This window comes from Aquila chrysaetos, chromosome 15 (genome assembly GCF_900496995.4).
Source record: "Aquila chrysaetos chrysaetos chromosome 15, bAquChr1.4, whole genome shotgun sequence".
Classification (NCBI taxonomy): Eukaryota; Metazoa; Chordata; class Aves; order Accipitriformes; family Accipitridae; genus Aquila; species Aquila chrysaetos.
Window position 1 is genome coordinate 21,071,668 of NC_044018.1, and position 20,574 is coordinate 21,092,241.

The window sequence follows — 20,574 nt, forward strand, 5'->3', positions numbered from 1 at the left end:
AATGTATGAAAAAATCTGGCATTTCAGTGTCAGATCAGGGATCAAAGCCAAAACCACATGTGTTACAGGAGAAAAGATGATACAATCTTAAGAGTGCAAGTGCGCAAAACATTTGACTGAAAGGGTAAATGAAGGAAGGAGAGTAAATCAACAATTATTTCATTTTCCAAATGCTTTCAGTCAAATTTAAAACTGCAAATTATATTTTAAAAAAACCCAAACTAGCTCATGAATCTGGTAACTTGGGATTATGAGCCCGCCTCAGAAACAGCAAGTTTAGAAAAATCAATAGCCCTTATGCAATGTTAGAGGAATGCCAAACAGTAAGAAACAACATTTGTATATATCCTCACTTTTACACTTCAGGTTACAAGGATGCAACATTCAAATGAACAGGTCACCATGCCTGATGTAAACCTACTGTCATTGCTGTCCTCAGCCAGCTGGAATCCATGATCTGATGGTTCACATCTACGATTAGAATCTCTAAAACCCAGTGTCCCCACCTAAATCTACACAGGAGTTTCCTTCTGCCTGGTACAGAAAAACATAATAAAATTATCCTAAAAAAGTTAAGACCATCCACAATTTCCTTCTCAGCTAGGATTTACAGAAGAGAAGCACTTTGTAGAACATTTAGAACAGTCCTGTGAAACAGGAAGAATGTGAGTTTTTATTTATTTTGTTTATCGATTAATGGAATATAATGATCACACAAATAACTTTTACTCTGTATTTCACTATATGGAACTAATGAGGTTTGCAAAATCTGTATCCAATAAAAGAAAACCTCCAAACACTAGGCATTAATTATCATCATTTGCAACAGTTAAAAATGTATTTATTTTCCCTTTTGGAAATTATGAATAATTTCAGGCAAAATCTGAATTGCACAACATTTTTTGAAAAAGTAACTTTTCAAAATTTGTTGGGTGTTGTTTACTTCTATGCTCTGGACTAAACAGCCCAGAAAAACTGTTCCCATACATTTCTTTAAGGTATTTACATTCAGTCTTCAGATGCATCACAAATGAAATCTATGCTTCATGGAACATGAAAGCATGTTCTCTGAAATTCTTCATAAATGCAAAACACAATCTGGCTCTGTAAACCTCCAGAACTACTGAGGGGTAAGGCAGGCAGGAAAGAAACAAAATATGCATACGCACATTCATGCACAAAGGAAAATAAGAGTCAGGCCTAACTTTGACAACTTAGTTACAAAAATCCATATAGATTTATATACTGTGCACCCTCATTGAAGTTAATGTATCCCACAGAAATCGCATTTATATTAATGAGATCCAGTGGATCTAAAGTTACTCCCACAAAAGTGTAACAATCCGTGTGAAGTGATCAGTATTATAAGGATGAAAATGAAAAAAGAAATAATTAAGCTTTAGTTGTTAATGCAAGTTGTGAAATAACTGCAGATGTTATTTACTTGGATTTCCACACAGCATTTCATACAGAAAAGAGATCTGCTTAGTGTTTTCCTGCTTGAGATAAATAAAATATTTCAGCTATATCTAAAAAAAAGAGACAACCACAGCTGCAGAAAAAAAAAGTTTTGCTGAAAATAATTAATATGTCTCACTTGTTCTTTTCTGGTATTTCCCCTCTGCATTTTGCTCAGTCCACTTCTTTCTTTTCATATCTCTGCATGTTTTAGTTAGATAGTCTTTCATCTTTTTAAACGCATATAATTTTTCTTCATGGTTACAAACCAGGTTGGTTGTTTTTCTGTCCTGGTTCAGTTTCCAAGTTCTGTTCGGCTGGTTCATGATTTGAGTACTTCTATTATAATGAAATCCTGAACAGCACAACACATTTATATCACCTTCTCAGCTACTATTTTAAAAGATCTGATATTAAGTAATTAAAAACTGTAACAGAAAAGCTAGGTTTGAATTTGAAATGTAGTGCTGTCTGTCCCCAATAATACATCTTTAATAAATTTTGCCTACTTTAAATTGCTAATATGAAAATAAAAATTCATTACTGAGTGCTGGCATTTTCAAGGTTTTAATAAATGAATTGCTGCAGAAAAGCATCATACACTTCACATTACAGAAAAAAGAATATCATTAGCTTTCAAAAGTCTCCTAGAAAATACTTTCTCCATCCCATTGTTATATATCCATAAAGTTAAATCTTTATATTAGAAAATAAAATATTCCTAGTTGTTGTTTAATAACACAGCGGCTATCTGATGTGGTATTTCTGGACTAATGACCATTTTATTGTGTGGTTTTCCCATGTTTTGACTGGTGATTAGGTCTCCTCCTGTCCTAATTCATTTTATTTCCAGCATCTTCGAAGGAGCAAGAGCCTTAATGTAACAGGACAATTTATTTTTTTTCACTGACAACAACCGAACATTATTACACTAATTAGTACATTACCTGAAAAGAAAGTACTGGATACTAATGCTGTAATTCTACACAGGTTATCTTGCTTATATTTCACTTCTCGGAAGCACCACACAGACTCATCAAATCACAGTATGACTGAGAGTAGAAGGAACCTCCAGAAGTCTCTAGTGCAGCCTCCTGCTCAAAGCAGGGTCAGCTCTGACAGGCAGAGTTTGACCCATAACCACCACCCCTAGAGTCCAGCCATTCAGTCTGTGTTCACCCATCCAGACCATAATGTACCTGCATCCTGATACAAGAATACCATGGAAGACAGTTTCAAAAGCCTTACTAATGTACAGGTAAACAACATCTGCTGCACTCTCCTTGTACACAGATCCTGCCATTGTATTATAAAAGGCAATCAGGTTGGTCAGGCATGATCCACCCCTGCTAAGTCCACACTGACTGTTCACAATCACCTTCTCCTTTATGCATCCATGAAATCTCCTTCACATGTACCAAGAGGACTCAGTCCACAATATTGTGAGGGACTGAATTGAGGCTGCCAGCCTGTATTTGCCCATATCTCACTTTAGGCCTGTTTTTAACATGGGTGCAACATCTGCCTTTCTCTACTCATCCAGAAGCTCCCCTGATGTCCATGATCTTCCAAAGGTGATAGAGAGTGGCCTTGTAAGCACATCAGCCACCACTCTCAGCACCCTTGTATGCAGCCCATCAGGTCCCATGGAGTTCTTACGAGGAAACTCTGCCTTGACCCTCACCCACTACTGTCAGTTCTCTTTCTCAGACCACCCTGAAAAGCAGAGGCCTGGCACATCTGATCGCTGAAGACTGAGGCAAAGAAGGCATCAAGTAGAATCATAGGATCATTTAGGTTGGAAAAAAACTTTAAGATCGAGTCCAACCACAAACCTAACACTGCCAAGTCCACCACTAAACCATGTCCTTAAGTGCCGCCACATCTACAGGTCTTTTAAATACCTCCAGGGATGGTGACTCAACCACTTCCCAGGGCAACCTGTTCCAATGCTTGATAACCCTTTTGATGAAGAAATTTTTCCTAATATCCAATCTAAACCTCCCCTGGTGCAACTTGAGGCCATTTCCTCTCGTCCTAACTTGAGGCCTATGCATCTCGTCCCAAAGTACCTCAGCTTTGTGTCCACTTTCACTTGCCCCATTCAGCAACAGTCCCACATTTCCCTTGTTCAGCCTTTTATTACTAATATAGTGGCAGAAGCTCCTCTTGTTGCCCTCAGTGTCCCTTGCAAGTCTTAACTCCAGCTGAGCTTTGACTGTCCTGACACAATTCCACACAACCATGCAATGTTTCTAAATTCCTCCTTTGTAGTCCATCTTCGCTGCATTTTTGCACTGAAGGTTAGTCACGAGTTCCCTGCTTAACAAAGCTCTTATCCTGCCAAGTCTACTTGACATCCTGAGTATTGTGATGGACATTCTTGCTCATGGAGGAGGTTAGTCTGTCTCTCCACTCTGGCTGGAGATGGTGGATCTAATTATATACAGATTTCACCATTACAAAAGTAATCTCATACAGCAAAGTAAGTGACAGCAAGACAGAATATAATCCTCTTTGTTAGTATGAAGATACACATGATGATCTTACATCACTTAAATCCAAAAGATTCCTTGATCAAGAAGATAAATGTCATGGCCAAATCTTTGTCAAATATAATCTGAAAAATGTCTGTAATTGAGACTTCCTTTATTCTCCTTCATAAAATAACTCTAGTGGTCAAAAAACTCTGGAGAAGAACAGAGCGAGCGAAGAACATGTCATAAACCTCAAAATTGTACTCTTCTACAGAATTTCTCCTCTAAAAGGAGAAAACAGTGAGTGGCAAAACAAACAATTCAACTTTGGAAAGGTGGCCTTCATCTACTTGTGCTTCTTCATTTTCTTCTTTTTAGAAATAATTATTAGAATTACAATTGGAAAGCATGAAAAACACCTTCACCATGAAACTGCATAGGAACAGATTGCTCAGATAATTTCGTGCAATTCTAAGGATGGAGATTCCACCAAATCTAAAATTGAACTTTGGATCTGGGAATCATGACCTCACATACTACCTAGATATTTCAGAGATCTTACTTTTAAGAGGCAGACTCTCCCAGCTCCAACTGAAACTTAGCTTCAGCCTGGCAAAGCAGAAAAACATGAAATATGCACACAGACATACATGTGGGTGCAAGTAGCATGCTATATGGCATACCGTTCCCGAAAGGTTTCCGATTCCTGAATCAGAAATTCCCCAGTTTGCCGCAGAAAAATTAAGCAGCAATTTAAGCACAATAATTCTCCCATGCAATTCAAGAAATAAACTGAACAGCAATAATAATCCTGTTCCTCTCACAGATACCAAGCAAACAAGTGGTAGTAGATCTGTGGACTTGGTTGATGTGTATAGCTCTGAATACTCTTTATAAAGAAATCACACAAGTAGCTCCAACTCAAACATTTAAACTGGTTATCACTTTTAATATCATTAAAAGAATTAATTTTTAAATCAGTATTTAAACTTTGTCATGATCAATTCAGTTGTGAGCCTGTTAATAATACCCAGAATATGGTGATTATCCACAGAATAGTGTTCACTTTGCAATCATATAAAGGGATTCTGCTATCAAAAAGGCTGTAAATCCAGACACTAAAAACCAACAACTTAACAGAGCCAAGCACGCAAAACCATTTTAAGAGAAAGAAACAGCTACAAAAACATAGGAACCTTCTTATTCATAAAAGAAATTGGAGGATTAGGAAAAATCACAAGCCGAATGTAAGTCAATCATCTATTTCATGCTCCACGATGTGTAATTATGAGTACTTCATAAGATACATCTAGAGTAATCCTGCTCGATTCAGTGTATTGACCAGGCCACAGTTGGAGTCCTGTAAACAATTTTTACAGATATGAGCCAACTGAAAAAAGTCAATAGCAAAGAAAATGCATGATTCAAAGAGTCAGGGGATTGATGCTGCTTATACTACAGAAGGTATATTGACAGTCTTCAGATACACAGAAAGCTGCTGCAAAAAGCAAGTATCCTACTGCAAAGGCCAAATGAAGTAACAGCAGACTTCAACTGCAGGGGAAAAAAAAAAAAAAAAAAAGACTAAAGCCAAAGGAGTGAAGAAATGCAGATTAAGCAACTCAATCTGATCCTGATCAACTTGGGTCTCCAGGTGCCAGGGAGCAGCAAAAGTGGGCTGCTCCACCAGGGAAGGTCAGCAGGGAGCTCAGGGTGGTCATGAGACAGCCAGGGGCAGTGTCCTTACCCACCAGGAGTGCAGTCCCACAGTACGAGAGCAAGAGAAGTAGAGCAAAATGCCAGTCAAAGTACAATATCAAACCTGACAAAATAGCAAGGAATGTTTATAAACAGACACAGGTAATGCATGAGGAGGAGACATATATTCTCCTTAAACTTGATCAAATTAGACAAGTTCTCTCTCCTGCCATTCAGTTGATCCATGAGAAAACTTTGTCTCATATACTTATTCCCTTCACTACCGCTGTAATCAAATTGTTGGCAGACTAACAGTCAAGATACTAGCAAGACCTGGCAACCCACAACAGGAACTGAGAATAAGCAGGAATTAAGTCATTATAGCACTGGGAACTGCAGTCACATTTATATATTGCTTTTTGCAGGCAGAGAAAGCCCTATGTTACTGATAGGTTATGGGTGTTACCTCTTATTCAAGGATGCTTTAAAGCAGAATTAAAGCACCTGAAATACTCTTTTCAAAAGATTTGTTTTTAATTCTCCACCCAATCTTTAGTTTATTTTCTAACTTCTCCTGATGAATTAATAGGAAGAATAATTTCCCCCAGCAAAAAAAGAGGGTGTTTTGCATGCTTCAAAGATTACCTGTGTCTACTGCCTGGAATATTCTTCACTAATCTGCTCTGCCTCATTTCTTAAAAGAGCCAAGTAATGATAAGTACTCTGCAGTCCATGAAGGAGCAAAACAAGCAGCAGAAGTTCTTTCCTCTACAGAGTTCCTCAGTTTGTGTAACTAAGGGAATTTTCAAATTGAGGGAGTATTTTCCATCTTACTTCACATAGCACAACTGAGAATAATACTCCAAATCACACCCTCTCAAATGTAAGAAAATTGGGAAGGAATAGTAAGGAGGAAAAGAAAGAGCTGTCAACATTTATTCTTTCAGCCTGATCTACAGTGCTATGCATTACACCAGAGCCTAAATATTCCAAGGAAAGTGGGGGTTTAGAGGGGAAAGGCAAGGAAGAGACAGGTGCTCTCCTCATTTGTACACCACTGGAGAGAGAGAGAGATGGAGTGCAGATAATAAGAAGCCTGCATCTTTTAATCACATTTGGAATATAAAAACATAGAATCGCATTTACCAAGCCTATATCCAGACAGACTAGTAATGCATTACAAAAGAAGTAGATCTGCAGAGTAAAACTGCTTGTGTCAAGGATGCAACACTCCTACCATGGGCATTTTGGGGAGGTTTTATTTTGGACTTGCTGTAGCATTGTCCCATGGACTGAACCCTCATTAGTGGCTGCAATCAATCAGGTGCATCTATGAAACACCTTTCAGTTTAGTTCCATCTGAAAGACATACAGCATGGACACTTTTGTACCTGGGTATTTTAGTTCACACTAGAAGTAGATTTTTGAAGCAAGTCTCCCCCAGTCGTTCCCATTTCTCATGCTCTGGGCATCGTAGCATGGTCTCAGAGCACACAAGCTGGAGGTATGCTCCAGGGGCAAACCTAGAAAGCCCAACCACTAATGGGTAGTCAGTCCACAGGATCGGGCTAGAGCTAATCTGAAATAAAACCCCAGAGATTCATATAGCGTGAATGTTCAGTCCCTCTGTCTTACTCCACAAATCTACTGAAATTCAGATGTGCTACTTACCAACATAGGATACACCTTTGGTGCACTCCAAACCACTTTACAGCACTGACTGCATGGCAATAAATACGGATGATAATGAGATTCACCTGAAAACCATGTCCCTAATCCAAAGTAAAATATTAATGCACATGTCCGAGGATGAAATAAAGACTCTTTAGAATGGAATATTTTCCATCACCATTTTATGTTTTGTTCTGCAAGCCACCGAGTATATAAATATTTGCTTGTTTTGAAAAAGAACAAGCTATTTACTCAGCTCACTGGTGGTAAATTCCCCTGAATAAAAGGGTCAGCAAGTCTCAAACGCTTCTGAGCACATCAGGTTAGTATCAATGACAAATGGGACAGCTACAGCAAAGAGGACCAAGCCTAAGCGGTAGCACCTATAGTAACAAATAAAGCAGCTGAGGGCCTGGAGGTCAGCTGGCACGACTCATATCAGTAAATCTAAGCACTTTTGCCCTCCCTGAAGACATGAGCCACAATCATGCTGCCCACAGGAATGGTCCCAAGTCACAGTCTGGATATTGTCTGCAAGACTGCTTATTAGCCTAGGACAAAATTATGCCAAGTAAAATGCTAACAGTTTAACAGTATGATCAAATGCATTTTCATGCTTGGAGCTATGCCATGGCCTTCTTAGTGTAGCTGGCAGCCAGTAATTCCCATCTACAGAAGGGAAAGGATAGCAAAACCTATCTTCAGAAGGGTGCGATCTGAATGGAGTATTACTCTTCTTCTACAGCAGTTACTTGACCATATCCAACAAAACTCCCAGACCTCAAGGTATGGCTGTACCTCTAAATCATACGTTACCCTGTACCACCAGTGGAGAGATTGGAAGACTTAATAAAGTCTTGAAAAAACTAAGACAAGTTGTTACGTTCCAGTTAACTGAAACAGTCATAAAAAGTATCTGTAGACCTCATTAGTGAAAGCACCTTAATTTCACATAACAACATGAAATTAGTTCCACAAGATATTTGATCTGTAAATATCAAGCAAGCTGATGAGAGAATATTTAGATTGCAATTTACAATTAGCGTATCTAAATTTTTATTCTGTGCAATAATGTTCAGGATGACAATTTTCCATTATATTTAAGAAAGAAACAGTATTTCTTGCAGATTATATATAGATAACAGATTACTGCTTGGATTGTTCTTTTAAGTCACATCCAATTAAATATAAGATAGAGAATTAGCTCTCAGTGAGCTGAAGCTCTACTAATGAAACATCAACACCGCAAATAAAAGCAGAGATTATAGTCAGACAAGTCAGTTACAGAGAAACACTGTTCTTAGCCCTAAATAATGTTCCCTCATCTTTCATTTTGGAGAATGTTTTGATTACTTAATTCAAACAGAAAAGATCCCTTCTCCCTAGGACAAGAGTTTTTCAATTTATATTGATAATACTCTCTTGGCTGGCCTCTGTTTGCCAAAGTTTCACAGAAATACTTGAAACATAATGACACTCTACAAAACAGTCTACTTTTTACTACTTATAAATTCCATCCAAAAGGAATTTATAGAACTGCATTATGTTGCTCGCACACCTCAGTGCCATAAACCATGGCAATAGGTTGGTGGGTTTGTTTCAGTTTTATTTATCTTACTTCTGCTAGATATGCTAGACTAAGTCATAACTTTTCTAAGGCAGCATAGTCTGGAGCTAATTTTCAAAATACAAAAATATTTTTATAGTTCTCCCAGAGCAGACAGCCCTAACACTAGTTGCTTAAAAAATACACATGAAGCACTCTTCACACTTTTTTTGTGGCGCTTGGTAATGAATCACATATTGGACTAATAGAGGGGAAATTTTATAAATTTTGAAAGATGAAGTCTTCATTTTATGCTATAAATTGATGAAGCAGGACATTTTTGTGGAACAGAATTAGATTGACCCTGGTCAGATTAAAGTGACACTAGAATTATGAGAATTACAGAGTCAACTCAAGCAGGTTTACTACATTTAATTATATTTAGATATGAAAACTACAGCCAACAGACATTAAGTTAACCTTACTGACATTCATGAAAGTCTGTCAAACTGCTGAAAGCTGAAAAGAAGAAACAGAGATAGCAGAGACTTAAGTATGGACTTTCCCTACCACACACTGGTACAAGCAACCCAGAAAAAAAAACCCAGTGCTCCCTGAGGTCTAGGTAACACATTCTGCCTATTCACTCCTTTCACATCCATTCCCTTTAATAACTACCCTATAGTGTTTCTGTTCTTTAAAAAAAAAAAAATAAAAAAATATTTCTCCTCTCTTCATTTTTGTTTACTTCTTGTCAACTGGTGTGATAAACTGCAAAATGGAGCATCTACAAAGAGTACATGTTCAGCTAATGAGAAAGACTGAAAGTTTAGGGGGTTTGGGGTTTTGGTTTGGTTTTTTTTAGGAGTAAAGCAAAGCTTATAAAGAAGAAGCAGAAACGAGCAAAGTACAGAAGTAGAGGGGTATGTAAGCACAATAGCACATAAGCACAATCAGCCACATAATAAGCTAAAAAAAATTAAGAGGTGACAAAAAACAAATCAAGTCAGATTGTTAATTGCTGTTAGTTTGGGTTTTTTCCTGACTGGGAGTCAATAAAAGATTACCCATTCTTTCCTTTTTCCTGACATGTGACAGATACTCTTGAGAGTATTAGTCACAGATGGTTCTAACTGCTACAAGATTGCCCTTGGTAAGAATTATAAATCTAATTTTTGGTTTCTTACTCTAAAGGTTCAATTACAGCTAGTAGAAGTCAGGAGAAGGAAGCATTCTTCCAAGCTAAAATTTATATTGTCTGACTGTCATAAACAACAGAAAGCTCTTTGGGGTTGTGTATGCAAATCAGATCTAAACAATTTCAGTTCATTAATTCTCACCAGTAGGTTGCTGTGGTAGCATTTTGACAATTCAGTTTTCAGACTTGCTTCCTGGACGTCCTACCTTTAGGAGTACCCACATATTCCTAAGCTAGATATGCCTAAACCAGACTGCTTTCTTGTTGGATTTAGTATGTTTTCTGAAAAGACCACGTTGCTTTTGAAGTCCTTCGAAATCAACACATTCTGCTACATCTCCAACCTTGATTGCTTAAACCAAGTTGTAATGGTGCCATGCTTTTGCTAATGTCCCATTAAACAAAAACACCACCGCTGTTAAAACTTCTGGAAGTCTAATTTTAATGAAGAAATGAATTTTTTCTAAATGGAAGTTACACTGGATAGATTTAAGCCTCATCTTCTGAAACTTTCTAAGTAAAAAGAGTGATACATATCGAATTTCACTTGACAGGGAGCAAAGATGTGTAACTGTAAACAGTGAATAAATTGGCACATATCCAATTTCTGCCATCCTTCCCTTGGAGATGACACTATGTGACAAATTAGTAATTCAACCTTAAACTGGTGTTGGTTGGTAATTTTGGCTATGGTAGATTTCAGTAATTTTCTACTGTAAAACGAGTGTGAAGTTCGTCTTAAGTATACGAAGGAAATTGGAGGTTTGTGTGGAGTTAGATACAGTGGGTTGAAGTGTATCTATTACCTATAGGTTACCTGAAGACTGAGAAGGTCTTCATTTAGTGTTTGATAACCTTGGAGGGTATATAATTTCTATAGACAGTAAGAATAAAAATTTCTTGCCTTATGAATTGTGAGTGGTACCAACCATAACCTATTCTGTGATTATTACTTGGAAGAAGTATCATAGAGCTAGCCCATGTATAATAAAGTTCCGTTCACAAAACAGCATCTTTTCTTCCCCTCTATTTTTCACAGATTATGAGTACAGACACATACAGGTATGCACACTTGTTCCAGTAGAATCAAAGATTCCTTTAATGATCACAAAATCCTGAATAAAAGACTTGGAGATTCTAGTAGAGTAAAGTTACTCTTCAAAGCACACTAAAAAGTCTAATCCTTTTATACAATGTCATTTTTTTCTTATTATTTAAAAAAGACTATTCTCTTTAGCACATCCAGCATATGCACCATATGATGCACCAGATGCCTTAGTAATTAATTCATCTTTTAAATGAAAAGTACAATAAATAGTTGCATAAAACAGTGTGTTGATGGAACTGATAACTACACTGACAATTCAGAACTAGAAAAGGAAATAGCTACATCACAAAACAAGACTATCAGACTGAACTGACAACATATGCTTACTTATGCTTCAACTGTATTCTGGAAACGAGAACACAGCACAGATTACCGTATATGCCGTTCTGTCAGGGCTCGTGAAGGGTGGCAGAAGAACATCTAAATGCTACATTTACAAAAATGCTGCATAAGACAGCAGGATACATTGAAAAAAAAAGAGAGGAAAAGACACATGATATAAAATTAGACTGTAATGCCTGCTTGAAGAGAGTAGAATATTTAACTAGTATAGAATAAACTTGCATTTTATTAACGCAACAACACCTATGAGTAATTCCGTAAGCCTTTCTAAAAACATGACTTAATACTGTTAGACAGGATTTGTACGGAAAGATGTGCCTATGAATTTCCCTGCAATATCTACGTCTTAGCTGCAGCCAGTGAAACAAATGAAAAATCTCTTTGCCTGTTGATTGAACAGGTTTGCTGGAGACACATGCTTGTGACAGTTTTCAAATATGCATGCGTCCTTGTGATATCCAATATGAGATCAACTCTTCTAACACTCCTCCAATAAACTTTATAGCTTTACATACACCTAGAGGAAAAAGCTTCTATAGAGGAAACAAAATATTCATTGATCTCTCCCATATCATTTAGCACTATTTTGAATGTGTATACTTGTTGTTCTTTACCTTCTATGTTATATAGTAGCTATCATATAAGCTACATAATATAACATATCCATATTCATGGTGATGCTAAACATACGACTCCTTAGTTACACAAGCAGCAGAAGCAAGTATGTTTGTGCTCATAAGTTAAATGAATTGGTATTCTCCAAAGAAGTCCGCATCCATTATTGGATAGGACAGGACAGTACATGATTTACTGAAGCAAAAAACAACTAAACAAACAAACACAAAAAAAAACCCCCAACAAAATCTAATTGAAATGTGGAAGAAAACTTTAAAACTGAAAAACATTCTCCACATAATGTTTGGGGAAGTTTCATCATGTATTCAGAAAATGTAAAGTACTGAAAGACAATTTACTCAATCCAAGTTTACCAAAAAAAAAATAACAACCCAACTCAAAACCTTAATTAAAACCTCTTTCCTTCAGCTTCTCCACTGGTAAAGTAGCAACAATAATGCTCACCCACTTCACAGTGTACTCTGAAACTTAGTATACTACTATTTACAGTTTATCCAGTGTAGAGATAGATGTTAACAACTGTTAGTAGTTTGAACCACAATAATAGCACTGTGGAAGCTCTGTCCACCAGCATGCATAGTGCAGCCAATGCACTGTTTTTCCACTGGCTATGTGAAAATAGCCCATCAGCCCAGGCTGAGCTACCCTGAGCCTCATTTGAACACTTTCCATTTCTTGTTAGGCCTCCCGCAAAACTGGGCCTAAAAGGGAATTCCCATCAAAAGGTACAACCACCAAACTTCTATTATGTGGCAAGGAAGAAACACCAAGAGCTGACGATAAAATTTGACACCCAAAGGCTTTGATTCCATCTCTGTTTGGATAAGACTGCTTTTGTGGTTCTCAATAAATCAATTAACCCCTCTCTGCTACACATCTCCATACGTAAGGTGCGGAAGTCAATACTGCTTTAGATCAAGGAAATGCTATGGAACTTGGATGCTCAGACTCTGGGAAGTATGTTTATAGTGTGGATGATAACTGCCTATGAAAAAAGCTACTCTGGATGCACTTTGCACAGCATATTCCATGACACAGAACTTGCCTGTTCAGGGGAAAAGTTTCTCCTCAGTTTTTATTCATCCAGTTACTTAGAATTCTCATATCAACTGTGCAAAGGCAAAAATCCCAAAATAACAGGCATGAACAGTCCTGCAAGTTTGGCATGGTGGAGGGAAGCATTATAAGGCTAATGGTTTTACGGTATCATACAGTGTGAGCATGTACTATGCCTCTTTAAATACAGTACAAAACAACTGAGGTTTTGCATTGATTTTCCTGCCCAGAACTTCTCCAAATACTACAAATGCATTTTGTCCCTACTACAATCTGAACTTCACAAGGAGATGATAAATGAGATAATATTGATTAGATTGTGCTAAAGGGTTCCAGCTCTTCAAGGTTATATCCTTTAGAGAGTTTGTAAATCTCATTACAGAAATCTGCCTGCTGATATACATAAATAAAGAGTGGCAGAAGGGTTCCAGCACGACAGCTCTTGCTGGAGTCACACTGTTCTTCAGACAGAAAGTTCAGACAAGCAGGTACAGAGGAGTTCAAAATGGTAGAATCAGCCTGCCTTTTTCAACGAAAACAGACTAAAAAAAATTTAGATCATATCTGTGTTAAATGACTGTTACTGACAAAGGGTGTCCAGAGTGAAGCACAATCTTGGGCCTCCATTGGCTTTAACTGTCAGCTTCGTCAGTAATGTGAAGGATGAGCAAATCCACTAAATTTTTCCAAGTACTTTACTTTAACATGCAGTTTTCATAGAATCTTAACTTCAGATCAACGTCAGTGCCAGCCTTTCCCTGCTTTTGGTGGGGAAAAAAAAAACAAAACAAGAAAAAGGACATGAAACAGCACCCAAGAAAGCAGGTACAATAATCTGCTAAATTCCCCTCAAGTTACGCATTCATTCTTAACTAATGGAGGGAAAGAAGAGGCACTTTCACTAGCCATCTGCTTTTTAAAAACTTTCATTGCTTAGGATTTCTCTCTGAGACATCAGGGGCATGAGAAGGGAATAAAGTAATACTGAAAAGGACCAGGGACCCTTCTGTCCTAGTGGACAGAAGGCTGTCCAGAGTCACCAGTGCAAACTGCCTGCCACGAAGGCTAACAGCATCAGCAACAACAGAGATGAGATCCATGTAATCATTTCCCTTTACTTGGCACTCATTAGACTGCATCCAGTTTGGGGCCCTGCAATACAAGAAACATTGACAAATGGGAGCAAGTCCAATCGATGTCCACCAAAAGGGTCAGGGGGCTGAGCAACTTCCCATATGAGGAGAGGCTGAGAAAGCTGGGCTTGCTTGAACCTAAAGAAGTGGCTTTGGGGGGGACCTAACAGCAGTCCCCCCGCTTCACCACAAAAACAACCCAGCAGGGAGCAGGTTGCCCAGAGAGGTTGTGCAGTCTCTGTCCTTGGAGGTTTTAAAGATGCAATGAGAAAAGACCTGAGCACCTCAGTCTGCATTCAACATGGTCACTGCTTTCAAGAGAAAGTTAGGCTCGCGGACCTCCGAAGGTCCCTTGCAACCTGAATGAGTCTGATTTGTGTTTGCTGCCTCTATTATCGTGATGCCAATGACAAGCAATATTAGGTGTCAGTGTTGTAGGAACACAGTCAGGCCTTGTTCCTTCTGCTGAGCTCTGCTACCATTTCTATTCTCAGCAGTCTCTGCACTCCCAAGTGAAAGTGATTCTATTTATATTCATCTCATGGAATTTTTAAAACATCAGAAAAAAATTGCTTACAATACGAAACACAGATCTGAGGTGTAAAAAGAATACCAACACTGTTCTTTTTCTGAGATCAGACATTGTTTTTCAGAGCAGCATGTAGGCACAAATCTTATTTCCATTCAGATGTTAAACTCATAAACTTGAGTATGGTTTTTATCAGTTTGATAACTGTTTTCATGGAGAGATGTACAGGTAGAAGCGGGATTCAGATTTGGTTTGTGACGGTAGGGAAGCCAAGTGAAGAAACATTAAATGTTTGCATACTCTGGTACTTAGTAAGTGCTTGGTAAATTTCTTTAACAGGATCTCAAAACTCAATTGCACAGATTTTTAGGGGAAAAAACATCTTCCCAAGTTAGCAGGAAGTCAACAAATTTGCACTGAAAAGTAATTATTAGTTTTCACACAACGGAACACATGGACACTCCCTGCCTATCATGAAGCTCCACCATCTTTTTTCTTGTGCTTTCCATCCTCAAATCAGGAGACAAATTCTGTTCACCTCACGACAGAAGTTTCTGAAACCAGCTTTTGCCCAGCAAGGAATTTTAATAGAAAATGAATGTGGGGGAGGAAAAGCTTCAATAAATAAGTATTTCCTATCCAAGACAGACCTCGGAAATAATCTTGAGAACCATGCCACCTAAGGGCTGACAGAACCTCTAATAAAAAAACATAGGAAAGTTGAAGCTTCTTACAGTCACATACAGTATGGGTGAATGCAGTCCAACCCTACCAAAATACTGGTATGAATATTAATGGTGGTCATCTATTTTAGGAAAATGGCAAGATTAAATGTTGACCCTGAAAAGATAGCTAGGGAAAAGGCAAGACACTGATGTTTGTGGTAACATGACACCTAGTGTTCACTTTCAGGAAGCTTCTGTATTGGTGGATGCCAAATTTTGAAAAAACATCAATACCCCAGGACTTGCTTTCCAAAAAAAAAAAAAAAAAAAAAAAAAAAAAAAAAAAAGGAACAGAAAATCTGAACATCTGCACGTGCTGCATTTCCTCCTCTTATTGAGTACACAAGTTGGGTAACTCCAGAAAAGAATGCTATCTAAAAAAAGTTCCACATCATCTTTTTCCTTTGGGTTTGGGCTGAATAAAAAAGGTCTACTGATAACTTCCACAGACAGCCACAAAAAAGCTATTAGAAAACTGGGTCTACTACATATAACATGCACAACAAGTTTAAGGCAATAGTCCCTATTCTTAAAAAAAAAGCGCTAGTGACAAGGTTTATTTATACATAGCAATGACCTATACACTTATTTATTCATTTAAAATCCTGGCATATCAACAGTATGAGTGACTGTAAGGCTATCATTCCCTTTCATGCTTCTAGCAACACAATGAAAACCACAGTATTTAATGCATACTAGATCAATGAGACCATAAAATCCGCGTAAAATCACGGCACAGGCACTTTGACATAGTAAGTAACAATTCCTAAGGGATTTGACCTCTTTAGTATTTCTGAGGGGCAAAGAGGGGAAGGGAGAAATCAGAACACAAAGTTCACTGCAAATAGAAGGAAGCATACTTTGCTTTCTAAAATCAGCTCAATATGAACATGTGTCTGATCCAGAATGAAACAAGTATCGAAGTTACACCAAGAAGAGACTTGCAAAACATGAGACAAGGTCTGACTGAAACTTCAGTTCTATAGAACAGAACATAAACAACTGCACTGCAAAAAGTTTATAGATATATTGCAAGAAGCATTCTTAAAAGAGCTTATTAATGTTAAAAATACAAGCACACAAAATACATTAGTATTGTATTTCAAATCTAGCATGCTGTCTTTAAAAGTATGCTGAATTACTTTCCAAGGAGTAGTATTTAATTGTTATCCCTCTGAAGAGGAAAAAAAAAAAAAAATACATACACCTTTAAGTATTAAGTCTGCCTAGCTACCACAATCCCAAACAATGAATTGGACTCAGGATGCAATATTTAGTAGTTAAATGGTAACTAGGGTTATTATATCTTATTTCTGAGAAAAATGTGCACAGACACAGTCAATACACTGATATTAAAATATAAATTTTTCCTTTTAGCAAGGTAAACAGACCTAGATTCCAATACTGTTAAATAACTCAAGAAGATGCAAGTCAAGCACTTATCACACTGTTAATCATAAAACAAGTCCTTATTATTTAAGATGTTTTGAGCATAATTCTCAGCACAGGTTGAGTAAGTGGCATTTCTGGGAAGCCAGACAGTTATGAACTCACCTAAATAAATATCTGCCATAAGATGTCCCTGTTGAATTTAAAGTCTATACGGCTTTTTTTTTTAAGAGTATATATACATCCATTCTTTCAATCATACACCTCTATTTAAAATACTCTGGAAAGTGAGGCTGTTGTTCTGTGTTTATTGGAAAAAACTTGCCAAAGCTTTAGATTCGTGCCATTATTTCCTATTTAGGGTCCAGGTAAACTATATAGCCACAACCGTTTAGTTCCTACCACTCTTGTCCAAAAGGTCAGTTCACCATTCATTCAGCGCTTAGTTCAGCCCCAGACGGAAGTCCCACGAGAATCAGCAGGAAGAACATGTCCTATTGGCCTTAAACATATACATTTAACACAACTACAAGAACACCAGTCATAAATTTCACCCAGTGATAGTGATTATCCCTCACCTTTAACACTGAAATATTCTGAACTGCCATACAACCTACTCAGCTGTTAACATTTTAGGTAATTGCTGCACAGATTATTTTTGCAGTTCAGGGACAGGTCTTACAAATTAAGAGCTGTGGAACAGCTTTAAAACACAGAGGGTTCTAGAGTAGGTTTAATTCTATTACTTCCTTTTGAATTACAGAAATTCTAAAAACCCAAAGGTTAAATGTTTGCATCTCTTCACATACAAACGAAAGAGAGATGTAAATCTACAGTGCATGCAGTGCAAAAGCCAGCTAGGACAAGACAACAGTTTGCTTCCACAGATTTCCATGCAGTTGTCATACATGCCTATGATTTCAGCTAGCCTCTACCCTTTGCTCCCACACTTGCATCTTCCAAATATTTACTCTCAGTCTTACAATTACAGAGGCTCAAAGCAGTTCAGAATTCACTGAGAGGGGGAACATGCCTTCAAGCCATCCCTCACACAGCTGAAAGGAGACGCCTTCTAAAAAACACTCTGGATAAAACACGAGGAAGATAACACTGTTTTCCTTTAAAAATTGCAAGGCTGTGGTCACAGAAATAGCTTGAAGGACAGGGCAAAAAAATTAAAGGGCTGTTTATTTTAGTACCGGTAAACTATTTTATAATAAATGCAACGACTAACTTTTTAGACGGTGACTGAAAAACACTGCGATTACACTTCAACAAAATAACTTTACATGCCAAGAAGAGCGGCACATTAAACCAGAGTCTGTAGTGATCTTAAAAGGTATGCAAGGCATACCTACTACATTTTATATAAATCAGGGACAGCTGAGACCCGCCGTCAGAGGGCATCATTCATAAATGATTTTACAAATACGCTGCCATGAAGTACCAAGTTATTTTCAACTCCCTCACGGGCTTCTCTTAGAAGTGCGTGAGGTGCTAAATACGTCGAAGTAGCTAATTTTTTTTTTTTTTTTTTTTTTTTTTTTTTGTCAGCACAGGCTTGCAGCTGGGTTACAAACCGAGCGATTCAACGCTGCCGCCGGGAAACTCGACCCTCACGCCGCAACCAGCCACGGCGGGCTGAAAATCGCGACCGCAGCCAAGTACGCAACCCCTACAACACGGGGGACAAATCCCACCCGACCGCGCTCGGACCGCCGGTGCCCGCCCGGCTGCCTCCTCACCCCCGCGACCGGTGCCGGGCTGAGGGGGGGGGGGGAAGCGCGGGAAGGCGGGCGTCCCGCCTGAGGGCGGGCAGCTGCCGCCTCGTCCCTCCGAGAGCCCCTCGGCGTCGTGCAGCGCTGGCAGGCCGGGCCGCGGCGGCGGGCTGAGAAGGGGGGGAGCGGCGGGACGGCCGTCCCGCCGCTCCCCCCCTCCTCAGGCCGCCGCGGCGGCCCGGCCTGCGCCGCCCCGCTGCCCGCTCCCCGCTCCCCTCACGCAGGCGCCTCCCTTCCGCCCTCCGGGCAGCGCCGCCGGCGGGACCCTCCCCGCCGCCCGCCCCGCCGCGGGAGTTGGTACCGGGACGGGCTGAGGGGAGAGCGGGTACTTGCCCAGGTGGGGACGAGCAGGCTGCCGGGGCGCTCGAGCGGTGCTGGAGGAGGCTGCTTCCCCGCCACGCTCATCTCCTCCCATGCAGCTGGCGTAGTCCTCTCAGACGGGCGGCTCGGCGGGACGCGGCGCCTCGGGCACCGACTCCCAAACGCCCGCCCCTACCGGCAGCGCCGGCGTCCCGGCTCCGCCGGGCAGGCTCGCACCGCTCCGCTCCGCGCTCTGCCCCACGGCCCGGGTGGGGCGGCGGCGGCACCGGCAGGGCGGGCGGGGGGTGGGACTTGGGGGGGTTCGTCGGCGGCTCGGAGCCAGGAGGGGAGAGGAAGGCGGCGGAGTCGCGCCCGCTATTTAACTTCGCTCTTCTCCGGGGGGAAGGCGCCGCGGCTCTCGCTCCCCTCCCCTCTGCGGCCGCATCCCGACAGCCGGGCTCTGGGTGCTGCTACGAGCGCTGCCGCGCTCCTCCCCGGTACGGTACGGTACGGTACGGCTCCGCTCGGCTTGGCCCGCCCGGCGCCGCTTCCCCCCGGGGCGGCGGCCCGAGGCAAGGGCGGGTTTGGGCTCCGGCCTCACCCCCGCACCCTTCGTCCGGGGAAAGCTGTCGGGCCCGGGAACTTCTGCCGGGGGAAGGTGGGCGATGTGGCGGGAGGCGGGGGGAGGTGAGGGCGCTGGCACACCAAGCGGCAGCCCCCCACCCCCGCCTTGCCTGCGGGCCGTACAAGGCAGTTGTGCCTGCCGTCGGGGTCGTAAGCCGCAGCCACACACGGCCTCTGCCGCCGTAAAGCACAAAGCCCTCGCTCCTTGATCTCTGAATCAAAACCAAGAGCGGTTTGACATCCCTCGAGTATTCTTGGTACCCTTGACATTGGACAACACCGGGCGATCTGTCTTTCGGCGGGAAAAGTCCCCACCCCTGAACGCTCCGGTCACGTCTTGCTCTTCTGTTGATCCTTGGCTTCTATCCAAGTTCCTAACCATGGCCCGTGGCCTGGGCCACCAGTTTGGGGGGAACTCTCTGGTAGGTCTGTGGTGGCAACGCTGCAGCTCATCCTAAGAAGTTCAGCCTACTCTCTATCAGTGTAGAGCCTACTATTCTATTAGTAGACATATTTTTCTTCTCTAAGGGGAGAGAAGGGAAAGCCCTTAACTTTTCCCATCAGTTTATTTAAGAAGATAAGTGTTTCACACACATACCCTTCTGCTTTCTTATCTAAGCGTAATTTGAAAAGACATATCTATTCCCTTTAGAAGCTTCTGCCTTGTCATGCAAGGGTGAGAAGCTATCACACACAAATATATAACAAGAAAAAAGGGTGAGTGGAGTTGGCCAGACTTTTTCTAAAGTTAGTTTTAAAGATTTTCTCTACCTAAGTTTACTATTTTTTTTGCAAAAGCTTTTGTAAAAGCAGCACAAGACTTAAGCGGGAAAGAAATGTGCATCATCTTCTCCTTGGAAGTAACTCCATAGAAGACACTGCCTGCCACTGCTATGTTTTACCCTA

The 20,574-nt window shown here is 40.3% G+C and overlaps 1 protein-coding gene across 1 annotated transcript in view; it reads right to left on the bottom strand.

Moving 5' to 3' along the window:
- Window positions 1-19,288, bottom strand: part of SNTG2 (syntrophin gamma 2) — a 299,806-nt gene extending 280,518 nt beyond the window's left edge. The window contains exon 1 of the mRNA XM_030038043.1: window positions 19,078-19,288. Coding sequence (XP_029893903.1) covers window positions 19,078-19,149 — 72 coding nt within the window. The 5' untranslated portion in view covers window positions 19,150-19,288. The remainder of the gene's footprint in view (window positions 1-19,077) is intronic.
- Between the last annotated feature and the right edge of the window lie 1,286 nt (window positions 19,289-20,574).